The 27325-nt window shown below is 43.3% G+C and overlaps 1 protein-coding gene across 2 annotated transcripts in view; it reads left to right on the plus strand.

Annotated features, from left to right (window-relative positions):
• LOC138304375 (active breakpoint cluster region-related protein-like) overlaps nucleotides 1-27325 on the plus strand; it is a 248501-nt gene that overhangs the window by 210736 nt on the left and 10440 nt on the right. For both annotated transcript variants that reach the window (XM_069244361.1, XM_069244362.1), the window contains 3 exons: nucleotides 7589-7723; nucleotides 18151-18256; nucleotides 24261-24402. In XM_069244361.1, the coding sequence (XP_069100462.1) occupies nucleotides 7589-7723; nucleotides 18151-18256; nucleotides 24261-24402 (383 nt within the window). The remainder of the gene's footprint in view (nucleotides 1-7588; nucleotides 7724-18150; nucleotides 18257-24260; nucleotides 24403-27325) is intronic.

Below are 27325 nucleotides of genomic sequence, written 5' to 3' on the forward strand. Positions count from 1 at the left end.
CATAAATTGAAAATGAAAAGTAAAACAGTTTCAAATAAGCGAGCAAATTCACAGCACCACAGCCGCCATGAGCATCAGTGCAAAGGAGAGACACAAAAAGAAAAATAAGTTAGCTTGCAGTCAATCCTATTGGCAAAAGTGCAATTAGCCATGTAACAGGGACGATGGCCAAGGCGGTAACAAAACCTCCCTAAGGAGGGACAAACATAAACCATTTACCAATGTCATCAAAGGATTTCTGAAGGGCAAGCCCACGAACAAGTGGTAGTGATGGGCGTGAGGTGAGCGTTGTGAAAAGCCCAGATACATACCAACACGTCGGAAAAGCAGTGCTTGCGAGCTGCTTTGCTTGACCTAAAAAGTCTAACTGTTTCATCTAATAACGAGGTTGATTACAAATATTGCAGCAACCACCTGCAGCTTAGAAAAAATATTAACAAGACAGTGGTATCTTGTAAAATAAAATTGAAACCTAGATGTACCTAAAACACCAGTGATCCTTTTTTCAAAAGTACCAAGTCTTGGCAGATCCCATTAATTAGCATAAAAATTTGATAAACCTGAACGTCAGTGGTTGCCACCATTAGAAAGTGTCTTTTAAATAATTGTAAATATTGCAAATTCAGCTTTACAATCGATTGACAATGGTGGCCTTATTAAATAAGAATTTATAATTATTTTATATATCTATTGTTAAGTTGCTCACGCTCAAAACTTTATGTTGGCTATACGATCCATCAAGTGAAAACCCTCATTGTGGAACAATGTAGACCAGGCTTCTTCAACGAGTAGCTTGTGAGCTACTGGTAGCACTCCAGCTGCATATAAAAAGCTCTCCAATGTGCAGCCCAGCCTACTAAATTAGAAGCTTTTAATTGGCTGAATTAAATATACTTATACTAAAATTTCAAAAGCATGTATTTGAGACAAAACATGTGTATTATTTAGACCTCCTAAGCTGATAATTGGAGAAATAAATGGTTGTATTTCTAACATAGATTTAAAAATGATATTTGAGAGACAAATAATTTGGTATTGGGGAAACGTATTATTACTGTTATTATCTGGGTGCCAGGAGCGTTGTGAAGACATTCCAAAGTGACAAATATATTTTCTATGTTACTGCTAGAAACCCTGCCTTATGCACAGAGGTGATCGCTGTTGCAAATCTTCTAGATGGTGGCCACTAAAGTAATCTTGTCTCACGTCACTATCACAACACTACAATACTTATATTAGTAGATCATGATGATTTTCATTGAGCGTAAGTACCTCCTATTAAAGAAAAGATTTGGGCCCCTGCTGTAGCGCAACCTACAACAAAGATTTTAAATATACAATAGCTTCTGATATTCATACACAACATAATTGTAACATTGAAAGCCTAATTTCTTGGCTTTAGAACATTTACTGAAGGTTTTTGTAGAAGCAATAGCGAAAATCTATATTTCCTTTAGGATTCATGGAAAGATACACTAGATGGCGCTAAACCGCCTTCTATATTTTGTAACTTGAATCGGCTCCCGTTCCCTTACTAAAGATGTGTATGATTATTGAATGCATTTATTTGCAATTTTACATAGCGCAAAAGTGACCTGAAGGCATCAGAGCGCTTTACAACACACCAGTAATACCTAATGTAGCTGGCCTAGGCTGTCTTCTGCAATAAATAAAATGATATGTTTGTCACAAAAATTACAACACACAATACTGAGTTACATCGGGTAACATTAATAATAACTGAACTCAGATGTTTAGGTCAGTGTAAGTATACAGGAATTTCCACAGGAGACAGTTACAGCAATAGGGCAGAGAACATGAACAGCTAAGTGAAGCAGATCAGGATGCATTGGAGAAAGTAAATAAGTCTGGTGAAGGGTGAATTAACCAAGATGTCTATAAAATAAGAGAAGCTCAAGGTCCTTTTTGAAGGTTTCTAGGCAGGTGGTTATACTGAGTGAGAGAGGCAGAGGGATACAGATTCCAGTGGCGCCGCCAGAGAAGGACTGGCTCATGTATCTTTCTCGCCTGAAGGTCAGGGGTTCCAGGAGCAGGGATTGGGCATTTCTGAATTGCAGTTAATGTTGTTTTCTTTTAGATCAGTGATTGGTTAATTACAGTTAATAGCTGTGAAAGGATAGCCTCTTGTTTTAACTCTTTTGCAAGAGTTAATATGTAACATGCTAATTGAAATTAATTGACAAACGATTTTGCAATTGAAATATATATAGACTTGCTTCACCCTCTGCGCTGCTTACACGTTTTGCTCCAGTGAATCCCTGAGCAAGGGAGATGCCTACTTCCCAAACATGTTATGTTGTGTGTGGAGCTTTAATGACAGCATGAAGCACTTTATTGAATTTGCAAGCTTTTGATTTTTGTACTTTCAAAGTTTGGATTAATAAAGAACTCATACTTTGTAATATATTTTTGTGACAAACATATCATTTTATTTATTGCAGAAGACAGCCTAGGCCAGCTACATTAGGTATTACTGGTTTGCACGGATGGTTACGCCAACTCCCTGAAATGATTTTTTCAACATAGACAACTTCACCAAATTCTCCAATTTGATAAAGTGTAATAATAAAGCCGGGGGAAAATACTGGGGAAAAATACTGCAGAAAGTAGGTTATATCAGGAGACCACAGTATGCTTTCCTTTATTGCAGAATAACACTAGCAAAGTTTTTCAGAGTGGTGAAGTTTGTCACCTTTTAATAAATTGTCAGATTACATTTTTATTTTGCGAGCCCCTATCTGGATTCATGATATCCTTTTGCAAATATTTCTCTTTTTTTCCTAACTCCTCATATGGCGCTCAGATGCTCTTGTCTTTTTCCAGCTGGATACCTAGCAAGAGATCGTCGTCGGAACCCTTATTTTTCAGAATATCATTGAGGAAAATCCCCAAAAGATCCTTAACAAATATGGCATAGTTATAAGACCCATTGATGAACTATCTGAATACATCATCTAACTCTAGCCATTACTGTTACCACAGGTGCAAAGCAACGAAAGGTCTACCATGTCTCTTTAACTAAAGCAGGTTTCTGTGTGGTAGATATATTAAACATCTCCAGTCCACCGTCTGAGGAGGCACATTTACTTATTGTTAGGGCTGGCTTAAAGTTATCTTAGTTGATTCACATGCCTTAGGTGATCAAAAGAAATCATAAAGAAAAATAATAGTTGCATATGCTTATAGAGAGGTGTGTTGTGTCATCCCTTTTCATCAATTGATCGTTTTGGGTGTCATTTGCATTTTGCTTCTGCCATCGACAGCATATAGCGTGGGATAATGCATCAGCCCACTTCAGCCACTGGCTCGAATGGGGTGTGAGTGGTAGCATTTCACCTAATCACAAATGCACATCTGCCTAAAAATGAGTGTGTTTTAGTTCGCTGGCTTTTTCCATTGTCTCCTTTGCTAGTTCCCCTTTCATTTATTTAAGCATGGTCCACTTCATATCTTTATGAGTATCTTAGGGGCATATTTATACTCTCTTTGCGCCGAATCTGCGTCAAAGTTTTTGACGCACAATCGGCGCAAACCCTGCCCCATATTTATACTTTGACGTCCGACCCCACGGGCGTCAAAGTTCCACCATGTGCGTCATTTTTTGGAAGGGGGAACCAGCCTTGCGTTAATTATATGCAAGGTAGGCGTTCCCTTCCAAAAAATGACTTTAAGGCCTGTGCGCCTTATTTATACTGTGACGTCATTTTGACGCACAGGAGGGGGCAGGCCTTAAAAAATGGCGCCCAGCTTGATGGGCGCCGTTTTTTAACGCCTGGGTCAGGGCAGGCGTTAAGGGACCTGTGGGCTCAGAAGGAGCCCAGAGGTGCCCTCCCATGCCCCCAGGGACACCCCCTGCCACCCTTGCCCACCCCAGGAGGATACCCAAGGATGCAGGGACCCATCCCAGGGAAGAAAAGGTAAGTTCAGGTAAGTTTTTTTTTTCGTATTTTTTTTGTGGCATAGGGGGGCCTGATTTGTGCCCCCCTACATGCCACTATGCCCAATGACAATGTCCAGGGGACATAAGTCCCCTGGGCATGGCCATTGGGCAAGGGGGCATGACTCCTGTCTTTGCTAAGACAGGAGTCATTTCAATAGGGGTTGGGCGTCAAAAAAAATGGCGCAAATCGGGTTGAGGCCTGAATTTTGCCTCAGACCTGACTTGCCCCATTTTTTTACGCCCAAGCTCCATTTTCCCCTACGCCGGCGCAGCCTGGTGTGAGTCATTTTTTTTAACGCACACCAGGCCGCTGCGCCGGCTAACGTTATTCAATAAATAAGGCACCCGCATAATGCTTTGGAATGGCGTTAGCCGGCGGTAAGATTTTTGACACACAACTGCGTTGGCGCAGTTGTGCGTCAAAAAGTATAAATATGGGCCTTACTGTTTTTAGAGGTCCCTACAGCTATTCCGATAGTACAACTGGGCCGTGTGCTTGCCGTGCTGCTCAGTTCGTATGTTGGAGCCGCTTCACGTACAGCCATTTCTTTAAAACTGGGCACCCTTTTTTTATTTATTTTTTTATTTACGCGCATAACATCAAGGTATGTAGTTGTTAAGTCAAAAGTAATACATCTTTACTTACGTCATGTGCATACTTTCAGAATGATGTAGTAGTCAGTACTGTGGATACCATATTTGTGTTGCTGATATTCTAAGATACAACCCACACAAAGTAAATAGTGTGAACCATGATTCATTTTACCACCACTGAGCACATTGCATGAACTAAATGTAAAAGCCTGTCCCAGAGATTCACTACCTACTTATATTCCTGTGTATAATATAGAAATTGGCAAGGCACATAGATGTGAAGCAAGAATACTAAATCCATACTTACCTAGATATACTTTCCTTCCAGATATGTGGAAGTCGATAATCTGGATAAAATATCCAATACAATAATATTTAAAACTCAGTACACAGTTAGTACACATTTTCGCTATGAGATTACTTTGTTTATTTAACTTTAATAAATCATCTGAAAGTGAGCAGGCCAAGAACTCCGTTTGGTTCTAAGTATATGGGGTTGGCTGATGGGGCGAGTGTAGTGATAGCTCAGTCTAAAAAGGTTGTTTTTCAATGTTCAAATATAAAAAGTGGCGTGGTGTTAATACTTCTCTCCTCATACTAACCTTGTACAGGTATAAGTACCATACCATCTTGTTTGGATTTGACCATTTCACAATCTTGGTTTGAGACTGAGCCATCACTAAGCTTACAACAACATCCTCTTTAAACCCAACAAATGATCACAGAGTGAAAATGTTGCAAAGGGTACCAGGTCTATAATATACTCTAACAACAACTACCAAACAGTCACACCCGAACTTGAACCCTTGCTATGGGCTTAGTCAAACTCTCTCTCTCTCAAATTTTTCTCTTTCCCTCTGACCCTCTCTTCTGGCCTTTCTCTCTCTTGGGGGCATAATTATGCGCCCCTAGCCCCTCCTTGCACCACATTTACGTAGTTTTTTTAATGCAAATATGGTCCAGTCAGGACAAAAACGTCGCACCATCTTTACAAAGTGGTGCAATGCTTGCATTGCGCCACTTTATGCCTGCGCCAGGCATAATGAATACAAGGAGGGGCGTGCCGGTGCTGCGGGGGGCGTAAAAATGGTGCAAAGGAATCTCTGACATTACTTTGCAGCATTTTTATCTGCATTTTTTAACGCCTCCTAAGTGCATGCGTTAAAAAGAGGCTCCCATTGATCACAATGGGCCTCTGGGTGCTTTGCAGGATTAGTGTCATTATTTTTTTATGCTAATTTGGCAAAGCACTGGACTAGCGTCAACAATTATGATGCTAGTCACCCCAACTACCGCCATCGTGCACCGTATTTGAAATATGCCGCTACCTTGGTGGCGTTAGGGGGTACTGAGGGCCACAGGAAAAGTGATGGTGCACTAGGTGCAGTGTCACTTTTCATAAATCTGACCCTTGGTTCGTCTAACTCAGGCTTGTGACTCCGTTGTTGCCTGTTATGGTCAGGGACGAGTCTCGGCCGTGGCCTCTCACTCTCACCAGTGGCATGGGTCTGTCCTGCCTTCACCAGCCAAGGCTCGTTATTGCCTGTATGCTGAGGATGTGGCGGTTCTTGCTTCCACAGTCCCAGAGATTGTGATGAGCTGGTGTACAGTATGGGCTATATGTGGAGGAACAGGCAGTGGTCGAGTGTCGTTGTCTGATTGTTAGACTGAGCATTGCTCTTTGCCACGTGACAAAGGTGGAAGCAGCTCCTGCAGCTAGTCTCACCCCCAGGCCACCTCCACAAGTAGGAGGTAAATATAATGGCTAAAGGTTAGGCAGGGTCTGGCTAATTCTGTTTATCCACTAATCTTGTATGTGTGGCGTCATCCTCTGTCTTTGGCCACAAAGGCCAAGAGTCCATGCGGAACCAGAGCAGTGCCACAGTAGCAGTATACATTTCAGGTAAGCTGCAGTACTGAGAGAACTTAGCGAGGCTTGCATCATTTGTACAATGGTGCAGCAACATTCTCAGTTCCTATAGTTGGCGACACACAAACAGCATATGTCAGATAATGATCCTCAGCAGGAGATAGGCTAGATGACTAACTTTGCTGCTTATGCCTACAGATGTCCCTCGGCTTACAACCTTTCTGCTAATTGATTAAGAATAAAAAGCTTAGAAGAAGTGGACAGGCTAAAAAAGCAAAAATGTTATGTTAGTAACGGATTCGTAGAAAAAGAGCAGTAGTCGCGAAACTTCATTTTACGAAAAATGGAAATGATGGAGAACTGGATTGCATGTAAGTAACTTGTTTTACTCACCCTAATAACACCTATAAATAACATCAGTAGAGAACCCTCAGTACTTCTCAGTCTCTAGTGGGGACTGAAAACTAGCCGAGATAGGAGCGTGGTAAAGTCTTCTGCCATCTTGTAGCATCAGCTTTGCAAGCGCAGTCCAGGCCAAGCAAAAAAATGACAAAGGAATTTTATCACTCACCCACTTCAGTCATAGAACCCACTCTCTGCCCCCTGAACTCTGTTCCGGTCTCTCATACTCTTGCACGCGAAGAAAGAAAGGACTGAATGGGAAAGGGCAGATTACATTTTGGGGGTGGTGCTTAGGAGACAGTGCCACTCTCTCCCAGGCTTCAAAGCTCAGCCTACTAAGCTCTGAAATGCAACGCACCCGCTCTGTTACATATAAAGGGTATTAAATACTTACGACCAAAATCAGAGGTGCATCTACACCTTTTCACAAAGCGAAGGGACATTCCTCACTCTTTCCTGATAAAATGCACACGCTATGCTCCTCTGCCGTTGTCTCGAGCCAAGCACACTTATATCTAGAAGCTGGGACTCCACGAAGCCAGGATTTTGGTGGTTTATGATGTGTCCTCTTTGCTGGGCTGGAACAAAATACGCAAGGAAGAAGTGTCAGCTTTTATTGTACTGGGTTAGTGTCTGTTGGTCTTTAGTGCCTGATGTTGTCCATTGGTTTCTGGGTGTTTGTTACAATCAATAATGACATCCTTTGTTCTGCTCTTTCATTCCATCTTTCTCCATTGCTATTGGCTTTGTTGCATCTTTAGACACAAGGGTGGCCTCCATACGAGCGTCTGGGATGGATGTTCACGCTGTCGCTGGGTGCCTGAAGCTTTACCTGCGAGACCTTCCTGAGAGTCTTCTTAGCAGCGAGCTGTTCACTGACTTCAACCAAGCCCTGGGTATGTGGTTTAATGTGTGGCCACTGACTCTCTGTACAGGTGTATCACTGCAGTTCTCACAAGGCAGGGTTAGAGATGTTGCCTCCGCTAGGGGATGATGGCTCTCCAAGGCTATGCTGGATGCATGGGGAATGCTAACTCTTCTGGGAGATGCTGGGACTGCTGAGGGACGTTGGCTGTGCCTGAGAATGCTGGATCTGCTGGGGGAAGATGGCTCTGCTGGGGGTGCTGGTGGTGCTGGAATACTGACACTGCTGTGGGATGCTTTCTTTGTTGAAGGATACTTGCTCTGTTGGCACTGCTGCAGGATGCTAGCACTGTGTTTCAAAGTGGTCAATGCTGTGGGGTGCTGTGACTGCTCAGGGATGCTAAGTGATGATAGCTGTAAGAGAATGTCCCTAATAACATCTGCGAGTGCTTCTCAGAAAGTGTGCTTTAAGCCAATAGGAGTCAAAACTAAACAAGAAACTAAGAAACAGGAAAAATATCAGCATAAGGTAATGAAAAGTGCAAAGGCCCTTTATAAGCCTCTCCTATAAAGTCCAAGAATGTCAGGGCCAGACAGGCCGTTTATGCCACTGGGCATTTCCCCAGTGGCATGAAGCCCTTGGAGGCTGTTTGTGAATGCTGTGGGCCACTGCTGGTGCCTCTGTTATTCCCTCCGGCTCCCTGAAGTTAATTGCAGCAGGCATGGGAAGTCTTTAAGGGAGAGAGAAAGGGGAGGGTGGGGCGAAGAAGAGAGAAAGCAATCAGAGAGGACGCGAGAGAGAGAGAGAATTTAATAGATGGCTAGAAAGAGATGGATTGCATGAGGAGATGACAGAAAAGGGCTGTTTTGAGGATGTTTTCCTGGGCTACTTGTGGTTCTCGGTCCGGCCCTGGCAGTACTCATGAACACTGACAAGGAGGTCATCATCCAGCCAGCCGCAGCCCATCCTTTAGGGTGGAGGGGCCACGCCCCCCACCTCTTGCCCCTCATGAAGAGTGTCTGTCAGGCTGAATAAAGGTCAGCCTGACAGACACTCTTCATGTTCAGGTCAGGCAGCCAGGAGCAGACATGCGATTTGCGCAGACTCCTGGCTGCCTGAGTTGAACTTTGCTGGGCTGAAGAGGTCACAGCTTCTGTGGGCGTGACCTCCTCGGCTCAGCAAAGGTGCCTCGAGGCCCTCCCCCGGTTGATGAGGGAAGCGTCACCCATTGTCTTTGACCTGGGCGCTTCAGGTTTAAGCCCTGAAGCGCCCAGGGCGAGGGTCAATCAGTGACACTTTGTCACAGAGTGGGGTGGGGTCAGCAGCCTCACTGACCCCATCCCACTCTGTGACGAAGTTGGGATTGCTGCCTTTCCTCATAGGCTGACCTAAGGTCCGCCAGAGAGGGAAGGCAGCAGTCCCAACCTTCCTGGGAACCTCTGAGCTGAAGGTAAGTGTGTGTGTGTGATCTTTTTAAATGAATGTTTGGGGCGTGCATGCGTGCATGTTTGAATGTTGATGAGTGTTATTAATGGATGTGCGTGTGTGCATGTGTGTGTGAAAGTGTGAGTGTGCTTCCCGCCCGCCCCCCTCCTAAAACTGCCGGCTGCCACTGCGTCTGCTTATGAAAGGGGAAAACATGGCCTTTGTATGTAATTTGATCTTAGAACTGTAACAATGCAACTACCAATCCCCGTGGCACAGGGCAAGTACATCCACTGTCAATTCTAAAAGCAGCAAAAGGACATCAATAAACACTAATACAGTTAACACAGCATTGACAATGACCATAACTTGAAAAGAGAGAACAGCAGCAGCAGCTGAGTTCTAACGCAAGCAACTACATATGTTGTAGTCAGTTACCAAGCCTAGTGCAAACCAGAGTTTAAGAAAGCTGCAGTGAATGCATGTATGCCAGTATCTTCACAGAGAAACTGGTGATACACACCACAAGCCACTTATCACCTACTGCCTGTGAGATATAATGGCTGTGAGTGCTGCTTGGGGTCTTAGGGTCGTGATCCTCTGAATATAGCTTCCTGCAAATATGTAATACATACAGTCGCTTTGGTCTAATGCAGCACACACGTGTAACGCAAATCACGTAATAAGATCTAAAAAAGAGAAAATGCCTGTTTAGTATAAGGAATCTCCACAAAACTATAATACTGGGTTAGAAGGATCCGCATGGCTAGGATTTTCATTCCTGAGGTGGTCCTAACTATCAAAGGTGCCTTTATAACTTCAAATCCATGTGTATGTTTTGTTATTAGTTTTTGTATGTCGCCCTTTCTGCCTCTTGTTTGGCATTGCAGTGCTTTTGGTAGTCCTGGTATAAATTTCTGAAATGGTACAGAGTTCCCTCTGTAGATCCCAGTATGGATCAGCTTGTTGAAATTGGCAAGGCTTAGCACACAGAGGGTTTATAAGGGGGTTAAGAAATAAGTCACCTGGGGGACCAGTGATCTGAGAGAGGGGCACTTATGCACAAAATAGAGGGCAATCCCCTTCTTTGCCACAAGAGGCCCGGATGCGGGCAGGAAGGAGGAAGACCAAGAAGCACACCAAATCAAGTGACGATGGAGCCAAAGGATAAAATGCCACCAGTAGATTGATTAATCAGAGGCATTCAAAATGGAGACTCTCCGCCCCTTTCAGCAGCTAACAATGTAAGAACCTACAGCAGTCTTACTCACAACATTGACAGAAAGAATACACTTGATTTTGTGGCAGTCAAACTGGAGGCCCTTCAAGGGGACAGTGCCTCACCACAGTTTATTAAGTTCTGAATGTGATCCTACTGAGACTCTATGTCATCCCCCAGCCTTTGCACACCACTGAACAAAAAGCCACTAAACTGTGGTTACTTAATCTTTGTGCATCACATGTTCCATGGTTTCCCACATCACAGGAAGTCGCTGCCCAGAGGATAGCTACTTCACTCCAAGGGTGGATGAAGTTTTGTAGTTTTTTCCCATGCAGCATGCCTCATTCTCAGAAAAACTACGGGCTTTATGTGTGCTAGGAGAGAGAGACCGGCCATGTGAAAATTGTCTTCCACAGTACTTTTCATTGTGTGATACTCATTTATGCCATTAGTTTGCAAGACTAATTCATCTTGCATATATTTCCCTCACGACTGCCCATTATTGCGAGACATTTCTGTTAGAAGGAACTATTGCATGAGAGAGCAACACTAGTAGTGTAAGCCTAAGAAAAGCAAGAAATAATATAAGTAGCCCCAAAATAGGGATCGCAAAGGTCCTGTAGCGTCTAACCAGCTCTTGTTTGAGTGCCACGGAAAAGACTATCTGTTCCTTACTTTACATAACAACCCACTTACAATATAAAGCAAGGAAAGTACTTTTTGATAGCCTCATACGAAACGGAAAGCATGCTACAACCTAAATGTAAAGTGATAAAAGATTTAGTAAGCACAAACTAAACAGCCATTCAGTCTGAAAGCAAAAAACACAGGCAGTTGTCATGACAGAACCTACATCGGATGCAAGAAAGCATCCAGAACAGGGTGAGGGAGCCAGTTGGTGGAGAAAAGGAACAAGTAACATTTAAGGAGCCCCTACCACACGTGAAACCATGAAGTGAAGTAATAGGAATAGGTCACACCAAACCAATCTGTGGTCTCTGAAATGCAAGGACATCTTTCTTTGTTACTGTGGAGGTCATGAGGTTGACCCATGAGCACTCCCTTTGCATTATCCGTCACAACCACCTCTGGTCTCTAATTACATGAGTTTGTCTCTGCCTATTTTATTTGGTTGGCAACTGTGTTACTCTAAAGCTGTACTTGGACATTCTGGAATTAATTATTGGCTGCGGTTCTTTGGCAACTTATCAATATTCAGTCATTAAGCAGGTCTCACTTTTTAGACTAGATTCTTTTGATGTTGTGTACAACTAGGACAACCTGAATATAGTGCTGGATTCTGTTTCTTGTCTTGATCTTGACCCCGTCATATGATGAATACTCCACCGGGCCTCACTGGCGACACCCTATGTTGATTTATTACACTTTTAAGAGCAGCAAAAACGGACAAACATTGTTACTTGGATGACTGGGACATTACTGCATGTGTGACACTGATTCTACGGGGGTAAGCCAGAATGATGGTGGAGCTGTGGGATTTAGTTGACACTGCTGAAAATAGCTGGTGTTGCAGAGGGATGCTGCTGCTGCTGCTGACGGTTGTAGTATCATGTGAGTTAATGATGAACAGACCCTTTTGGTTCCTGATGGACTCCATTGAACTGTGACATAAGTGTTTGGGTGGGGTGACTAGATTTCATGTTTAGAACTTTGAGTTTGTGCTTGCAAGCAGAAGAATAAAGACGTGCAAGACCATGTGTGGTATATTCATTTTACAAGTACCCAGGCTGGGGAGGACGCTATAACTGACATCGAGATAGGGGATACGTAACCTGAAGAACTGCCAGTGCTCTCCCAGAGAGTTTGCTGTGGTCCAGCAAACTGCTTGTGTGTACCACACATGCCTTTGTTTAAGTGAAGATTGATGTTTCGCATATGTGGAGTCAAAGTGCCACTCCAGCCAGTGCCAAGCTTTCAAAGAAGAAGAAGGATTTACAGAAAAATATGTATATTATTGGCCAGGAACCTGCTGGTGAGGTTGTGAAACAGGTACCACGCCACAACACAACACAGATCTATAAGATATATGGAACAATAATGCTAAAGACAGTGATCACCAGGTACAGAAAAGCACTAGAGGCAGTGACAGTTGAATGCAAAGAAGTGCTAAAAGCAGAGATAGCCCGATACACACTATACGTAGTAAAACAAGGTACATTACATACAATGCAAATAGGTGGGAAGGAAGAAGAACCGGCGCAAGAAACAAATTTACTACTCACAGCTAAACAAGAGGACAGTGCCCCACAGCTAGAGAGTGGGCTCAATGACCCAGGTGATAGTATGCGGCTAATGCTTGATGAAGGTGCCAGTACAAGTGGGCAGCAGATGTTGCTGGAGCAAGCTCTGCTGTCGGCAGTACAAAGTTTCACAGGTTATGATGCTTCCGCATTCTTGAAACCACCGCCTCTCTTCGATACCACCAAAAAGAAAAACATTGGTGACATATGAACTGCTTGGATAGAAACTTTTTATGATTTCATCAATGCACTGGAAGAAATAGATAATGAAAATATTGTGAAATACCTCAGCAATCTTGCAGGTGAAGGAGTAAAATAAGTAATAAAGAAAATACCACATGCTGATGAAGTATCATGCTATTAAATCATAGAAGTGCTAAATCTCAAGTTCAATCCAATGCCGCATGTCAATTACAACAGTATATTTTCAGACAGGGAGATGCTGAAACAATGGACAAATTTATTGAGAGACTAGATACTCTCATCAAACATTGTAAGTTCAATGATGAAAAAGCCATATGTCTTAGAGTTATAGATTGCTGTTTGTCAGATTTATTCAGACAACGAATGCCCAGAGAAACACTTAGGGCCTTATTTAGAGTTTGGCGGAGGGGTTACTCCGTCACAACGTGATGGATATCCTGTCCACTGTATTACAATTTCAATAGTATATTATGGAACTGTAATACAGCGGATGGGATATTCATTTAGCTTGTGACAGAGTAACCCCATCCGCCATACTCTAAATTAGGCCCTTAGTCGGGAGCGAGGACTCAGTCTGCCATAGCTGAGAGGAGAGCTGAGGAACGTGCAGATCAACAAGCTGCTGACATGGAGGCTGGAAGTGCCTACAGTGAGTAAGTCATGAACATGAAAAGAAAGCAGAAACACAAGGCTGAAGGACACAAAGTGATGTTTCCAAAGAAAAAGAAACAGTGCTTCAAATGCAGATTTTCGTTTCCGCATAAAGGTAAATGTCCCACCATTGGACAACTATGCAACGGCTGCGGGAAAGAGAACCATTTTGTAACGGTTTGCATGGCAAAAGAAAAAACGTAGGGACATATTTACAACCCCCTAGCACCACCTTGCTTCGCCATAGCGTAATTATTTTTACACCAAGGTGGCGTTTCTATAATTTGCAATGCCTTGCACCACATTATGCCTTTGTCAGGCATAATGTGTGCAGGGGAGCGTTCGGACACAGGGAGGCCCGCAAAAATTGCTCATTGAAATTTACAACATTTCACTGCACCATTTTTTCCGTCATTTTTAACGCCTGCTCAGAGCAGGCATTAAAATGATGCATCCATTTTAATGAATGGGCCTTCCTGTGCTTTGCTGCACTAGCGTCAACATTTTGGATGCTAGTGTGGCAAAGTGGCACAATAGCATCAAGAATTGTGACTCTATTGTCCTGACGACAGCCATGGTGTGCTGTATTGTATATATGGCGCAATCAGAGTGCTGTTAGGTGGGGCAGGGGTGATGGAAGAAAAGAGGCGCTTCGGGACCAATGTGCTACTTTCCTGTAAATATGCCCCTAAGTGCGTCATGCCGAGAAAAGAAAATGGATGCTCAAATGTTCCAGTGCGCCCCCAAGGCCAAGCGGCAACACCAACTGAGGCAAATTAACACTAAACGAAGTTGATCGTCATCTAAATCTTCATCCAAGAGTCAGTTTCAATGCCAAGTGACAGTGAGGAAGATGGATGTGCGATGTTGATGCTTACCTTAGAAAAATGCACGCATGTTGGACAGGCCACATGGGAAGAAAAATACAAGTTGAAGAAAAGTCAGCGAGAAAAATCACAAAAGTCATTCAAACATTGTCCGAAATTTAATCTAGAGATAAACAGATGCTCCACACCTTTTATTATTGATAGTGGTGCATCGATAAACATCTTATCTGAGAAGAAATACAATGCCCCCTTGCACACACCATTGAAAACTAACGTGTATACATGTGGTGCATCAATGCCATTAAAGAGTCAAGTTTCATGTGTGGCAACCCTGCAACACAAAAAGACAAAGGTACAACACCCATTCATGTACTTCAGGGTACTGCAACAAGTGCCTATTTACTCAGTTTCAATACTGCTGCTGATATGGGACTGATAGCTGTGAACTACAATATGGATGCTCATCACAAAATGGTAAGTCAGTTCCCTTTGTTGTTTCATGGATTTGGAAAGCATAAGATCATGAAAATGAAACTTCATATCAATGAGGACGTTCGTTCTGTTGTTCAAGACATAGACAAATTGCATTTAATTTACAAGAATCTATTGAGAAAGAGCTTGAAACATTACTAAAGCGTGATATTAATGAGTGATCTACTGGTCCAACTCCATTGGTTTCATCCATAGTGGTAGCACCCAAGAAGGACAGTGAAGGAGCTGTACACATCTGTGTTGATATGCAACAAGGCAATTGGAAGAGTACGACATCCCGCTCCACAGATTGCCCACATAATCACACAGTTAAAAGTTAAAGATTAAGGGACTGATAGAGATCTGGAAGTTGGGTTATTCCGTCCACTGAAATCAAAATCCCATAGGAAATAATTGGATTGAGATTTCAGCAGACGGGATATCAGTTACTGTTGTGTCGGAGTAACCCAGCTGCCAGTACTTAAATCAGGCCCAAAGTTTCGGTGTCATCAGCTGCAGAACTGTTTCAAGATGTCATTTAAAGTATGTTACAGCCTGTCAACTGCTTTCAATTACAGTGATGACATGTTGGTTTTTGGGGCCACACGAAAAGAGCCTGATAAAGCTCTTACACAAGTTTGTTAAGGACTTGCTGATGCAGGTTTAACATTGAATGCAGATAAGTGTGAGTTCCACAAAACAAAACTCATATTCTTTGGTCATATCTTTCTGATAGGGGTAGGATGCCTGATCCAGCAAAAGTACAACCATTATCAGTCAATAATACCCCAACAGATGTTACCATGTTAAGTTCTTTCCTTTGCATGGCCAGTTACTAGATACATACATGACAGCCACAGTAAGCGCTCTCTTAAGACATACAACAAAAAATGCTTCATTTTACTGGTCACCTGAATGTGAACAAAACCTTAAGAAATCAAGCATGCAATTGAAAACGCCACTGAAATGGCCTACTTTGATCCAAAGCTGCATATGGAGGTTGTTGTTGAAGCAAGCCCAGTTAAGGTGGGTGCGATCCTTGCCCAACACAATGGACACCCTAATGCTTGAAGGCACATTGTGGCATATGCAAGCAGAAGTTTGTCACAAACTGAACATGCCTATTCATAACCTGAGAAAGTAAGTTTAGAAGTGATATAGGTTTGTGAACATTTTCACATATTCTTAAGTGGAACACCTTTCACTCTTGTAACTGATGACCAAGTATTTCTTAGCATCTTTGGCAATTTAATAGCCAAGATGCCTTCCAGAATTGAACATTGGGATCTGCAAATACAGGAATATGACTACACTATTGTGCACCAACCACAGAAAGATAAAAACACTGCTGACTACTTTTCACAACTGCCAGTACAGTGTCATGGTACCCCTTCCAATGGGGCTGAAGCCTATATTACCTTCATCGTAAAGTCAAATACCCCTGACTCTTTCTTTGGAACAAATCATTACTGCAATGAGCAAAGACAGTGACATGAGACAGTGAAATGTTAATACTAAAGGATATCATTACACATCAATCCTGGAAATAGCACACTGGACCTCTCACACGTGACAGCGAATATCAGAAGTTCAAGAATGTAAAAAGTGAACTGTCAGTTGCTCAAGAAGGTAATGATGTTCAAGAATTGCATGCCAGAGAGTCTATGACAACAAATAATTGAAGTGACACACAAAGGACATTGTGGAATTGTTGCTACTAAACTTGCTCTTCGATATCGAGTGTGGTTTCCACATCTTGATGATGAGAGAGTTGAGAAAGAGCTGAAGGCCTGTCATTTGTGTTATTGCATTTCTCCCAAAATCACTCTGCATCCCTTGAATATGTGACTTACCAAAACATATATGGGAGAGAATTGCTGTTGATTTCTTTGGTCCTCCTGACAATGGGCATCACCTGATGGTGATTATCGATGAATACTCTAATTTTCCACTTGTAGAAGATCTCTCATCGATCACTCAAGAAAGAGGAGTCATTGAGTGATTAGATGGCATTTTTGCATTATGGAGTGTTCCCTCAATTTTAAAGTCTGACAGTGGTCCACCTTTCAACAGTCGAGAATTCTGAGACTTTCTTACCTATCTCAATGTGAAGCATCAGAAAATCAACCTCTTTGGCCGCAAGCATGTGGTGTGGTTGAACGCTTTATGAGCACACTTAAAAAGACTGTACAGCGTGCTAAATTGGAGAAGCTTAATCAGAAGTGAGCCCTCCATGCTAATCTTCAAGCTTACCGAAGGACTCCTCATTTAATGTTAGGTGAAAGTCCTACCTCACCGATGGCTGTGAGAGACATGACAACCAAGTTACCATAATGGACCAACAGGAGATCTAGAACAGATGGTGAACTCTTCAGAAAGATTTGTGTTGTAAGCAAAAGATGAAAGTGTATGTCAACAAGCATTGATGGGCCAAGAACATCATTTTCCATGAAGGAGATCGAGTTTCGGTGTAACAAAAGAGAAAACATGAATCTGATGCTCCCTTTAATGCTGAACCTTTTAAAGCTGTGGCGAGCAGAGGACACATGGTGACTGCTCATCGTCCTGGGAAGTCGATTATGCGAGATTCATTGCACTTCAGACATCTGCCTCAACATTAACCAGCTCCTAATGACAGTGATGAGACTGGTTCTATTGAGACTGCAGAGCTGCCTGACTACATCTGTCCCTACATTACCAGTGTCAGTCATGGATGCTTCTCATCTCCCTTCCCAGCTTCAGTGAACATGATCTGGGCATTTGGTCAGAGCTCTGATAAAGCTTATAGAGGAGTTGTAACATATAAATGTGTCTGTAAAAATCTTATTTTTTATTTAACAAGGGGAGAGATGTAGTGTTGTGTGAGTTAACGATGACAAGACCTTTTTGGTTCCGGATAGACTCCATAGAACTATGACGTAAGTATCTAGGTGTGGTGACTAGATTTCATGTTTAGAATGTTGAGTTTGCATTTGCACGCAGAAGAGTAAAGACATTTGGGACCAAGCTCTTTATGTGGCATATTCATTTTACAAGAACCCAGGCTGGAGAAAATCCTACTATGGTGATTGGTGATACTGACTACAGTGAGTTATGCTAGTGCTGGTGGGTGATTTAGGTATGGCTAGGTGAGGTGGGCTGAAATTAACACTAGTGGGTGATGTGGATATGGTCAGATGAGGTTGGTTGCAGTTGGTACTGGTAAATTAAGGTGGATAATTAAGCACTGTGGATTGATTATTACAAAAGGTAGGACATAGTTGCCCCAAGTGAATGCAGATGGCAGTGAAGGGTGACGATAACACTGCTGTGTGAGGATGGCACATCTGAACAATGCTGCTATAGCATATAAATTCATTTTCTAACATGGTATTATATTTACATTGATTTATCCTAGACATTGCTAACGCAGTCGATAAGGATAGACGAATGCAGGGGCTCCTGGAATCACTACCGGATGTCAATCTGCACACCTTCCTCTTCCTTGTGGAACACCTGAAACAGTAAGAATTGCACCTTTCTCACAAACCACTTACTGAAACCTCCCTGTGTTTTCACTTAACATGGCCACCATAAAAAAATAGAACATTATCAACGTGTTCATAATGACTGGATTTTTCATAAAAAAACAGGGGGTTGCAGATGGCTTGGAAGGTAACTCTCGTCCTTCATTGATTTAGCACCTCCCACTCCTTGGAGAGTTGTGTGCAGAGCCTGCTCAGAGGTTGCAAGCCAGGTCCTGCTACAAAACCAGAAACACACAGCCTCTGGTTGTGTGAAGAGGGGTTAGCCTCTGTGGAGTGCCAGGGGCAGGACCTGGCCCTAGACTAGGCCCTGCAATCAACCCCTCTTGTGCCTGGCCAAAGACAGTGCGCTGCAGGTGTTGGCCAGTGGTGGTCATGTCCTGCAGCCACCCTGGCTGTGCATGGCCAAAGACCATGTGCAGTGGGGTATGGCCACCAGCAGAGTAGGGGCACTAGCCTTCAAGCAAGGCCCTGTGGCCAACCCTTGTCGGCACCACCACCTCCCAGCTGCACATGGCTGAAAGCTATGAACAGTGGGAGTTTGCTGCATGTGGAGGGCTGGGTGCAGAGAACTCTTGGTTGTGGTACATGATAAAAAATGCATCAAAATTCACTGAAAAAAAATCAATCAAATATTTTTAGAGTATGCTACTCACCCATAGGGTCTCAAGGCGCTGACAGGTATGTTCTCAGAGTTCAGTCGAAGAGCCAGGTCTTGAGGTCCTTCCTGAATTGAGGTAGCGATGGAGACTGTCTGAGGTGAAGAGATAAGGTGTTCCAACCTTTTGCTGCCAGGTAGATGAAAGAACTTCCTCCAGCCGAGGACTTCTTTATGCAGGGTACGTTGGCGAGTGACTGCTGGGAGAAGCGTAGAGAACTTCAAGGGGAGTACCAGGTAATGCAGTGGTTGAGGTAGCTGGGTCCGATGTTGTGGAGGGCTCTGTCGGCATGTACGTGGAGTTTGAAGTTGATCCTCTTATCGACGGTAAGCCAGTGGAGGTCTTTCAGGTGTTCTACCATGTGTTCTCTGCAGGGAATGTTCAGGAAAAGTCTGGCGGCAGAATTCTGAATTGGTTGCAGCTTGCTCATGTTCTTGGTTGTTCCCACATAGAGGGCGTTGCCATAGTCAAGTCAGCTCGTGATTAGGGTGTGTGACACGGTTTTTCGGCAGTCGGTTGGTATCCATCTGAAAACCTTGCGTAGGAGTCAAAGGGTGTGGAAGCAAGTGGATGCAACGGAGTTAACCTGTCTGGTCATGGTGAGGGTGGAGTCGAGGTATGCGCTGAGGTTTTGTGCATGGTCTGTGGGGGCAGAGGGATCCTGCCGAGTGTTGAGGGCCACCAGGAGTCATCCCAGGCTGAGGAGAAAGGTCCCAGGATGAGGATCTTGGCATTGTCGGAGTTCGACTTAAGGCAGCTGTCCTTCATCCAAGTGGCAACTGCTTTCATCCCGTCCCTGAAATTCTTCTTGACTGTTGAGGGGTTCTCAGTCAGGGAGATGATCAGCTGGGTGTCATCAGCATAGGAGACAATGTTCATACCGTAGTTCCTAACGACAGTGGTGAGCGCAGTCATGTAGATTTTGTACAGCGTAGGACTCAACTATCATCTTTGGGGTACTCTTAGTTTCTGACAGGTGTGATGAGAGCCTGACTTTCTGTGTTCTGCCTGTCGGGAAGGAGTGTACCCATCAAAGGGCCTTGCGGCATATGCATGCTGTGTGGAGTCTGGCGCATAGGGTGCTGTGGGTCACTGTATTGAAGGCGGCTTCAAGATCTAGTAGGATAAGGGCTGCAGTTTGGTTACTGTCTAGGAGGGAGCGGATGTCATCTGTGGCAGCGAGCAGGGCGGTTTTGGTGCTGTGGTTAGTTCTGAATCCTGATTAGGAGATGTCCAGGATGTTGTAGTCCTCGATGTGTATGCGTAGCTGAATGTTGATTGCTTTCTCGGCAACCTTAGCTGGGAAGGGCAGCAGTGAGATGGGGGGGTAGTTCTTGAGATCCATTAGGTCGGCGGTGGGTTTCTTCAGAAGTGGGACGATCTCGGCATGCTTCCAGTCCTCAGGGAAGGTTGCTGAATCTAGGGAGCAGTGCATGGTCTTGCAGAGCTCTGGTGCAACTGAGGTGCTGGCCTTGTTTAAGATGTAGTGGGGGCAGGGGTCGGTAGGGGCTCCAGAGTGGATGCTCATGATGGAGTGAGTCTTGTCCATCGTGAGGGGGTCCAGGCGTGCTGGAGTCATGTAGGTTTGGTAGATCTTGTAGGGGTTTTGTTGATGAGTTCAGAGAGTCTTGAGGTCCAAACCTGTCGTAGATGTCTTTGATTTTCCGATGATTGCTAGTCTGTCACAGAGATCCTGAGATGGGAGAAGTTAGTAGTATTGGCTTGTGGTTTGGTGAATTCTTTGATGACGTTGAAGAGTTCTTTAGTGTTGTGTGTGGTGGGGTTGATGTGGTCCTGCAGGGCAGTTTTCCTGGTGGATCTGATGAGGCCATGGTGGATTTGAAGGTTGCAAGGTCTTCCGGGAATTTGTTGTTCCTCCACTTCTTCTCCAGCCTCCTGCGGGTGCTCTTTGATTCCTAGAGTACGGGGTGAACCAGCTGGCTTTCTTGGAGGAGTGCCTCCCTGTGGTTGTTCGGAGAAGAGATAGGGTTAGGTTAACCTGAAGTTATGAGTAATTTTAGCTATAGCATCTCAACTTATATTTACAAATCCTCAGAAATTCACCTAAAAATACTGTTAAAGGGAAGTTATGGTTACAAATCAAAATTAAAAAAACATGAAATTCGCAAGTCATGCAAGAGCCATACAAATTATAACTCATAAACCAAATGCAGAACTTCTGACCACTCTGTACGTATACCAATAAATAACAAAACCAAAAAGTGAAATGTAATTAAACACCAACACATATTGAAACCCATTAATGATACTGCATTGATAGTCATCTCTGTTAGAGTGTTAAAGGTAATGTGCTATGTACTGTCATCCGAAAGATGAGATGATTCACAATTTTAATTGAATTTTCTTTCTTCAAGGGTGATGTCATAAGCGTTGCACTTGGTGTCCCAGCCATGGTTTGCAGGGTGCAAGTAATGGATTGTGCTCCTAATCATAAAGTGTTCGTTTTTTAATTTCTTGGTATGAGCTGTGCATCACTGTTAGAAACCATAACCAAGCGGCACACAACAAGGCTGCCTCCTCTGAGTAAATCTACCATCCCCTCACTAATAAGTTAGAGCTCTCTTAGCTGAAGGTGATGGTGTCTGTTAAGTTGCATGCCTTTGAGCATAGCTGGATTGTTGATCTCAGCTTTTAACCTACAGTAAAGATCAAGAAGGTCGGCATCCAGCTGGCTACTGGATGTAAGCAGTTTCGACCAGGGACTAAGTGAGGCTTATGTGTCAATGAATTGGTCAAAAACAGCCCCTTGTAAGGCCAGAAGTTCCAACAGCTCAGGCAGTGGTGAATCTTCTGTGTCTAGGAGCAAATCCTTTAAAACTCTACCAGTGTGCACCAATGTTACAAATGGTTCACCTCTATGTCATAAATCTAAATAGATAAAACTGAATGTGTCTGTTTCGGTGACCCCATCACAGTAATCTGTAAAGTAGGTATATCTAGTGCTTAATTTAAGCGAGTGGTTGACAATGGAGCCATCAGCACTTATTTTGGGGGACTGGAAGTTATTTTCCCACATAAGTTATTTACTGAGCACAAGGTAGGGACAAACAAAGACTGGAAAGACAGAGGAAGAGAAGGACTGCAAAACTGTCACAAAAAGAGACAACAGGAACCTGTAAGAGTGAGATAAAGGGCAGGTAGTGTCTGGTGGTGGGTAAAAGAGGCATGAGGTGGATTAAAGACCACAAGCCTTAATATTAAGCAGTCTGACATTTAATGGCATGGGCTGTGGGCTTCTCAGTAGAGCTTCAGACACCAGTGATCATTCATTTACAAAGTTAGCACTGCCTACCTCCAGAGAATTGCTTCATTCTGCAAGATTCGGATAGGCTGGATCTGGGGGGAAGAATCAGCGGTAGCGAAGTAATGCATTAGTCACCCCTCCCAAAGACAGCAAATTCTTGTAGTGCCTTAGGAGAGCTGGATGTCACAATATTGTATCACAGCTGAAATATTAACCCACAGCTGATTAAGACCATACGGTCACTACCAAACTATCATCAGGTGTAGATTTACTATTATTTACTCCATTGTAACAATATTTTGGGAGTCAATGTTTTGCTCACAAGATATCTGTAGGTCGATATTTTTATGACATTGTGGTACTGCACTCACAGGGGTTCTTAGCTATGGATCTAAAGTCCCTACTTAATCACAAGTGATCACCTATGTTTAAGCAAGACATATGATATGGCCTCGCAATCGTTTGTTGACCTAGTTTGTTTTAAGATAATTTATAGTATTTGAAAGTCTACCCTTGATTCATAACTTGCAAGTTGTAACCCAAGCATGCAGCTCAGACGTGTCACCCGCAGAGTAGCGTATAGTCAGTGAACCTTGTAGGCTAAACCTTCCACCGGCGCCCCCCTACAGCAAAGGAACTAGAGCATTCTTAAGGTGACAGATCATTTCTTTTGATATGTTCGTGATTACCTTGCCGAGGATCAGAATAATACAAATGTGGGTAAACTTCTGTAGAGAAATTATTTGTAAAATATGACTGGGCATCCAGAAAAAGAAAGATTTTGAGATCACTAATAAAAGAGAAACCGACCCTGGCACTGATGAAGAGGTCCAGAAACTACAATTTACAGAGTGGCAGGAAGGGTCCCGGTCTCACTGTTTTGTGTGACCGTTTGTACTGCTCGCCCCGTTCTCTAGTCCAGTCAACTTTGTGTCTTCATGCCAATTTCCTAGTCCTGGTGTCTCCACATGCCTCTCTAGTGGCCTGCGGCCTCCAGATACAGCCAGGTAAAGGAAACAAGGTGCATTGGAAGAGTGAGAATCCTGGGTAAGCGATGTGGGGTTTGTGGCCATCACCCCGTGTGCTTACTGAATTAACTCATATAATAGTTGCAGCAATTGCTGTGTCGTGCTTCTAAATGCTTGGTTACTCTGTTATTCTACGATGAGTCCCTTCACGACAAACCTTTGTAAACAAATCTGCTTTATAATTAGTATTCTCAAATAAACATCTATCTGCATCTGCCAGATCTGTTCCATTATTCATAGGCCTCTGTAATAGAACCATACCTCAAATTAAATCTCAAAATCAACTGCTGTGTACATTAAACCATACACTATCAACATTATTTACACTACATTTGCTACTTGTCCAATTATATACTAGGAACGAGCAAATCACAAAAATATGCACCCACTTAACCTATTGCCTCGAGGTAAATAAGCAATCATAAAAGAAAGTTTATCAAAATGCATCCTTTATTATCAAACTCAAACGTTTAATTCATTAAACCACCAACATCACCAATCATAAAACATATGGTGATGTATTAACCTGTGGGAACAAATCAGACAACTTCAAATAGTGTTCAATATGAAACGATGAACTAAGAACAAGTCATAGAACTACCTGCCACGATATACTGAATGAAGTGCACTACACTCTTATTGCATGTTATTACACAGATATAATGATATGCCACATGAGGACACCAACAGTGTTTTCTGTTTGTTTAATAAATGCAGGTTTTTGCTTTGAGTCGGGGCAGCCAAGATATGACTTACTAGGCATCTAGTCAATTACTCATGTTTATGGGGTCTGTCCTGATGCAATATGCAAGGAACATAGACAATGAATCACTTCCACAAAGTATCTATGAGGTCAACCCAAATATGATTCACTATAACACAACAAGATCTCCAAATGACCTCCAGTGTTCCCTCTCGATAAAGTCAAAAGAAAAAAACTTTGATGGAATGTTCTGCTTTGAGTAAGAGCTATTGGATGTTTCTTGCTTGTGGGTCTCACAGATGCTTTCTTTCTATCTTTCTCTCCTCAGTGTGGCCTCCAAGGAATCTGTAAATAAGATGTCGCTCTACAACCTGGCCACAGTGTTTGGACCTACCTTACTCCGCCCTCCTCAGAGAGACCAGTTGGAGCCTGGGTTCCCATCCCACATCTCCCAGGAGGTGGTGGTACAGGTTGGTAAAGAGAAGGGGGCGGCGGGTGATTTGGTAAGAAGGGGGCAAGGGAGACATGGTCAAAGGAGATTAAGGGAAGGGGAAAGAAGGCCCCCTACCTAGACTCGGGCTGGTGATACTAGTGTAGGTGATTTCAGCTTCTCCAAGGACTACATGGGCTGCCGACGACTCACAAAAGGACAGAAACTGTGAGAGGACTATGGCTTCACAAGAGACAAGGGACTCCCCATGCAGGGCCCCTCTAGGCTTGTGAGGCATCATAAAAGAAACAGACCCTCTAATAACAGGGGCTCTACGAACTGTGATGTATCACAAAAGACACAGAACCTGCAGAAAGAGACAGAGTTGATGAAGCTGGATACTTGCTTTACTAAATTCTTAGCCCATACGTAGATGGACAGAATGCATGTCCTTGGGCCTTACTACTAAATCAATCTTGATTTAAGTGATTATGCTTAGCATTATAGGGCCAACACAGGATCCTTTATCATTCTATCAGTGGCTTGCACCTATCTAAGCCTAACATAAGCCTCTTGTTGCAATCTTTTTACAGGCCATCACATCAAAGCCTTACCACAAATCGTAAGCTTGTATTTCCATTGCTATGTGTGACCGGTAGGAGTACTGATATCTGACTGGTTGCATGCACATGATTCTGTGAGTGAAACATTACAGTAGATTTGGGGCCATATTGAGATATTCGAGAAGTCATCTAGGAGAGGAAGAGCATAGCAATGGCGGGCACAGGCTTCTGCTGGCCAAGCCTCACAATGGGTTTCATGGACTTGTTATTTTCCCGAAGTGGAGGACCCCTTTTACTCTAGGGTCCCCAGCATGACTGGAAGGACCAGAGCAGAAGTGACCTTAAAGTTAAATGGCTGAGCACTAACCTACATTGAGCCACCGAAAAGCAGGTTCCCTGAGGCTGGCTTTCTCATGAATCCCATCGTCAACAGGTGTGAGGGTGCAGAAGATGGTGAGAAGTTGGCCTGACCCAGACCCACAGTTTCTTGTAAGCAGTACATAGTCCACAAGACACCAGGGAAAATTACTAAATATAGCTGTAATCTGCAGGATTTAATGTCAGTTGAGATCTGAGGAATGACATTATGGGAATAATTGAAGGTGAAACCAAGGTTGTGAAAACATTGTATGAGACCAGGGAAGAACAGTAAAGGTGGAGTAGGTGAGAAAGAATGAGTAGAGAAGAACATGATTTTAGTGTTACAGTGGTTATGTTTTCGAAAATGAGTGTCCATTTAGCTGCACATTGCAGGATGGCAGGAGGAAACACATTACTGATAAAGGGTGAGTGGAGAAGAAGATTTGGGAGTTGACTGTGTAAACATTTGACTGAAAAGCATGCGCCAGGATGATGGAGGATAGAGGAACTGGATTGAGAGAAAAAAAGAAGTGGACAAAGAACAGAAGTTGAACAACACAATTCTCTTCCGTGAGAAAAGGAAGAAGTTCCATGAGAAAAAGAAGATGTGGTGAGAAATGTATGAGGGAACCAGAACAAGATAGCATCAGATATACACTTTTTGTGATGAAAGTGGAGAAAAAAGTTAAAGATAGTAGGAAGTGCTGTTTCAGCTGAGTTACTAGGATGGAACACAGATTGAACCAGAGTAAGTAGGTTATGTGCTTGACAAAAATCGGAGAGCTGTAAAAGAGCCATATTCTGAAGAATTTTAAAGGAAGGAGGTAAAGAAACAACTCTAAAGGTGGCATGGTCACTGGGGTCAAGTGTTTATATTTTTTTTAAGAAGAGCACAGTAGTTGAGGATTTGAAAGACAATGGGACCATAGTGGTACCCGAAGACAAGGTGCGGTCTACAAAGGATACAAGGCATACAACAAGTGAGGAGAAAAGACGATTGGCCAAAGAAGGGGGAATAGGGTTCTGCTTATTTTATCTGCTGTGAGAGTGGTTATAAATAATCTTTTCTGAGTGTGGCACCCAGCCACATTACAAGCCACTTTACTTGAGAAGATACGTGATGGAGGGTTTTCTGCGCTCAACACCAGACTGGAAGTTTATGTTTGCCATACCAGGTCCCTGTAGTATATAAGCAATGTACAGACTAGGCAGTGTGCCCACTCCTGTGCAGGTTAGTATCAACCAGACGGACCCAAATGGGATTCATGATGCACCAGTGGGAAACAATGAGTTGAGCACATATCAATCACCTCCAATACGACCACTTAAAGCAGTTCATTGTAACGAATCTAATGCAAATGGACCATGATTACATTTCACAAACCCCAGCAGCTATGACAGAAGAGATCCGAAACAAACCAGAAGTCAAAATCTTAAAATAATATTGGACTCCTGCTGCTGTTACGGATGCCCCTTTCCGCACTCATACGTTGGCCCATATTTTTCTGTCATGCTTCGATATCTGGTTCAATTTTCCCTCCCTGCTATCTGGTTGCGTTAGTCATTTTTGTCATAGGGGTAGTGACTGCCGTATGTCCAGTGTGGCAAGGTTGAGGATGATGAAAAACGGATATTGATAAAGTGCATGTCTTCTTAGCACATAAAACGGACGCAAAGACAGGACAGATAGCAAGTGACCCTCTGAAAATAAGTTTGACACAAGACAAATAGATCAGACTTAGGCCCAGATTTATACTTTTTGAAGCAAACCTGCGTTGGCGCAGGTTTGCGTCAAAAAGTATAGCGCCGGCTAGTGCCATTCCAGGATGCCAGCCGGGCTCCATATTTAAGGAATGGCGCAAGCCGGCGCTAAGGCCTGTCTACTTTCAAAATAAATGAAGCTAACTGGGTAGGGGAGGCGTACGGCAAACTGGAGGTTGTGCGGAAAAGAATGGCGCTGGTTAGGTTAGAGTAAAAAAAATGACCCTAACCTGACTAGCGTCATTTTTTTGACACACAACCCCCATGCACATGGCTTGG

This window comes from Pleurodeles waltl, chromosome 7, assembly GCF_031143425.1.
Source record: "Pleurodeles waltl isolate 20211129_DDA chromosome 7, aPleWal1.hap1.20221129, whole genome shotgun sequence".
Lineage (NCBI taxonomy): Eukaryota > Metazoa > Chordata > Amphibia > Caudata > Salamandridae > Pleurodeles > Pleurodeles waltl.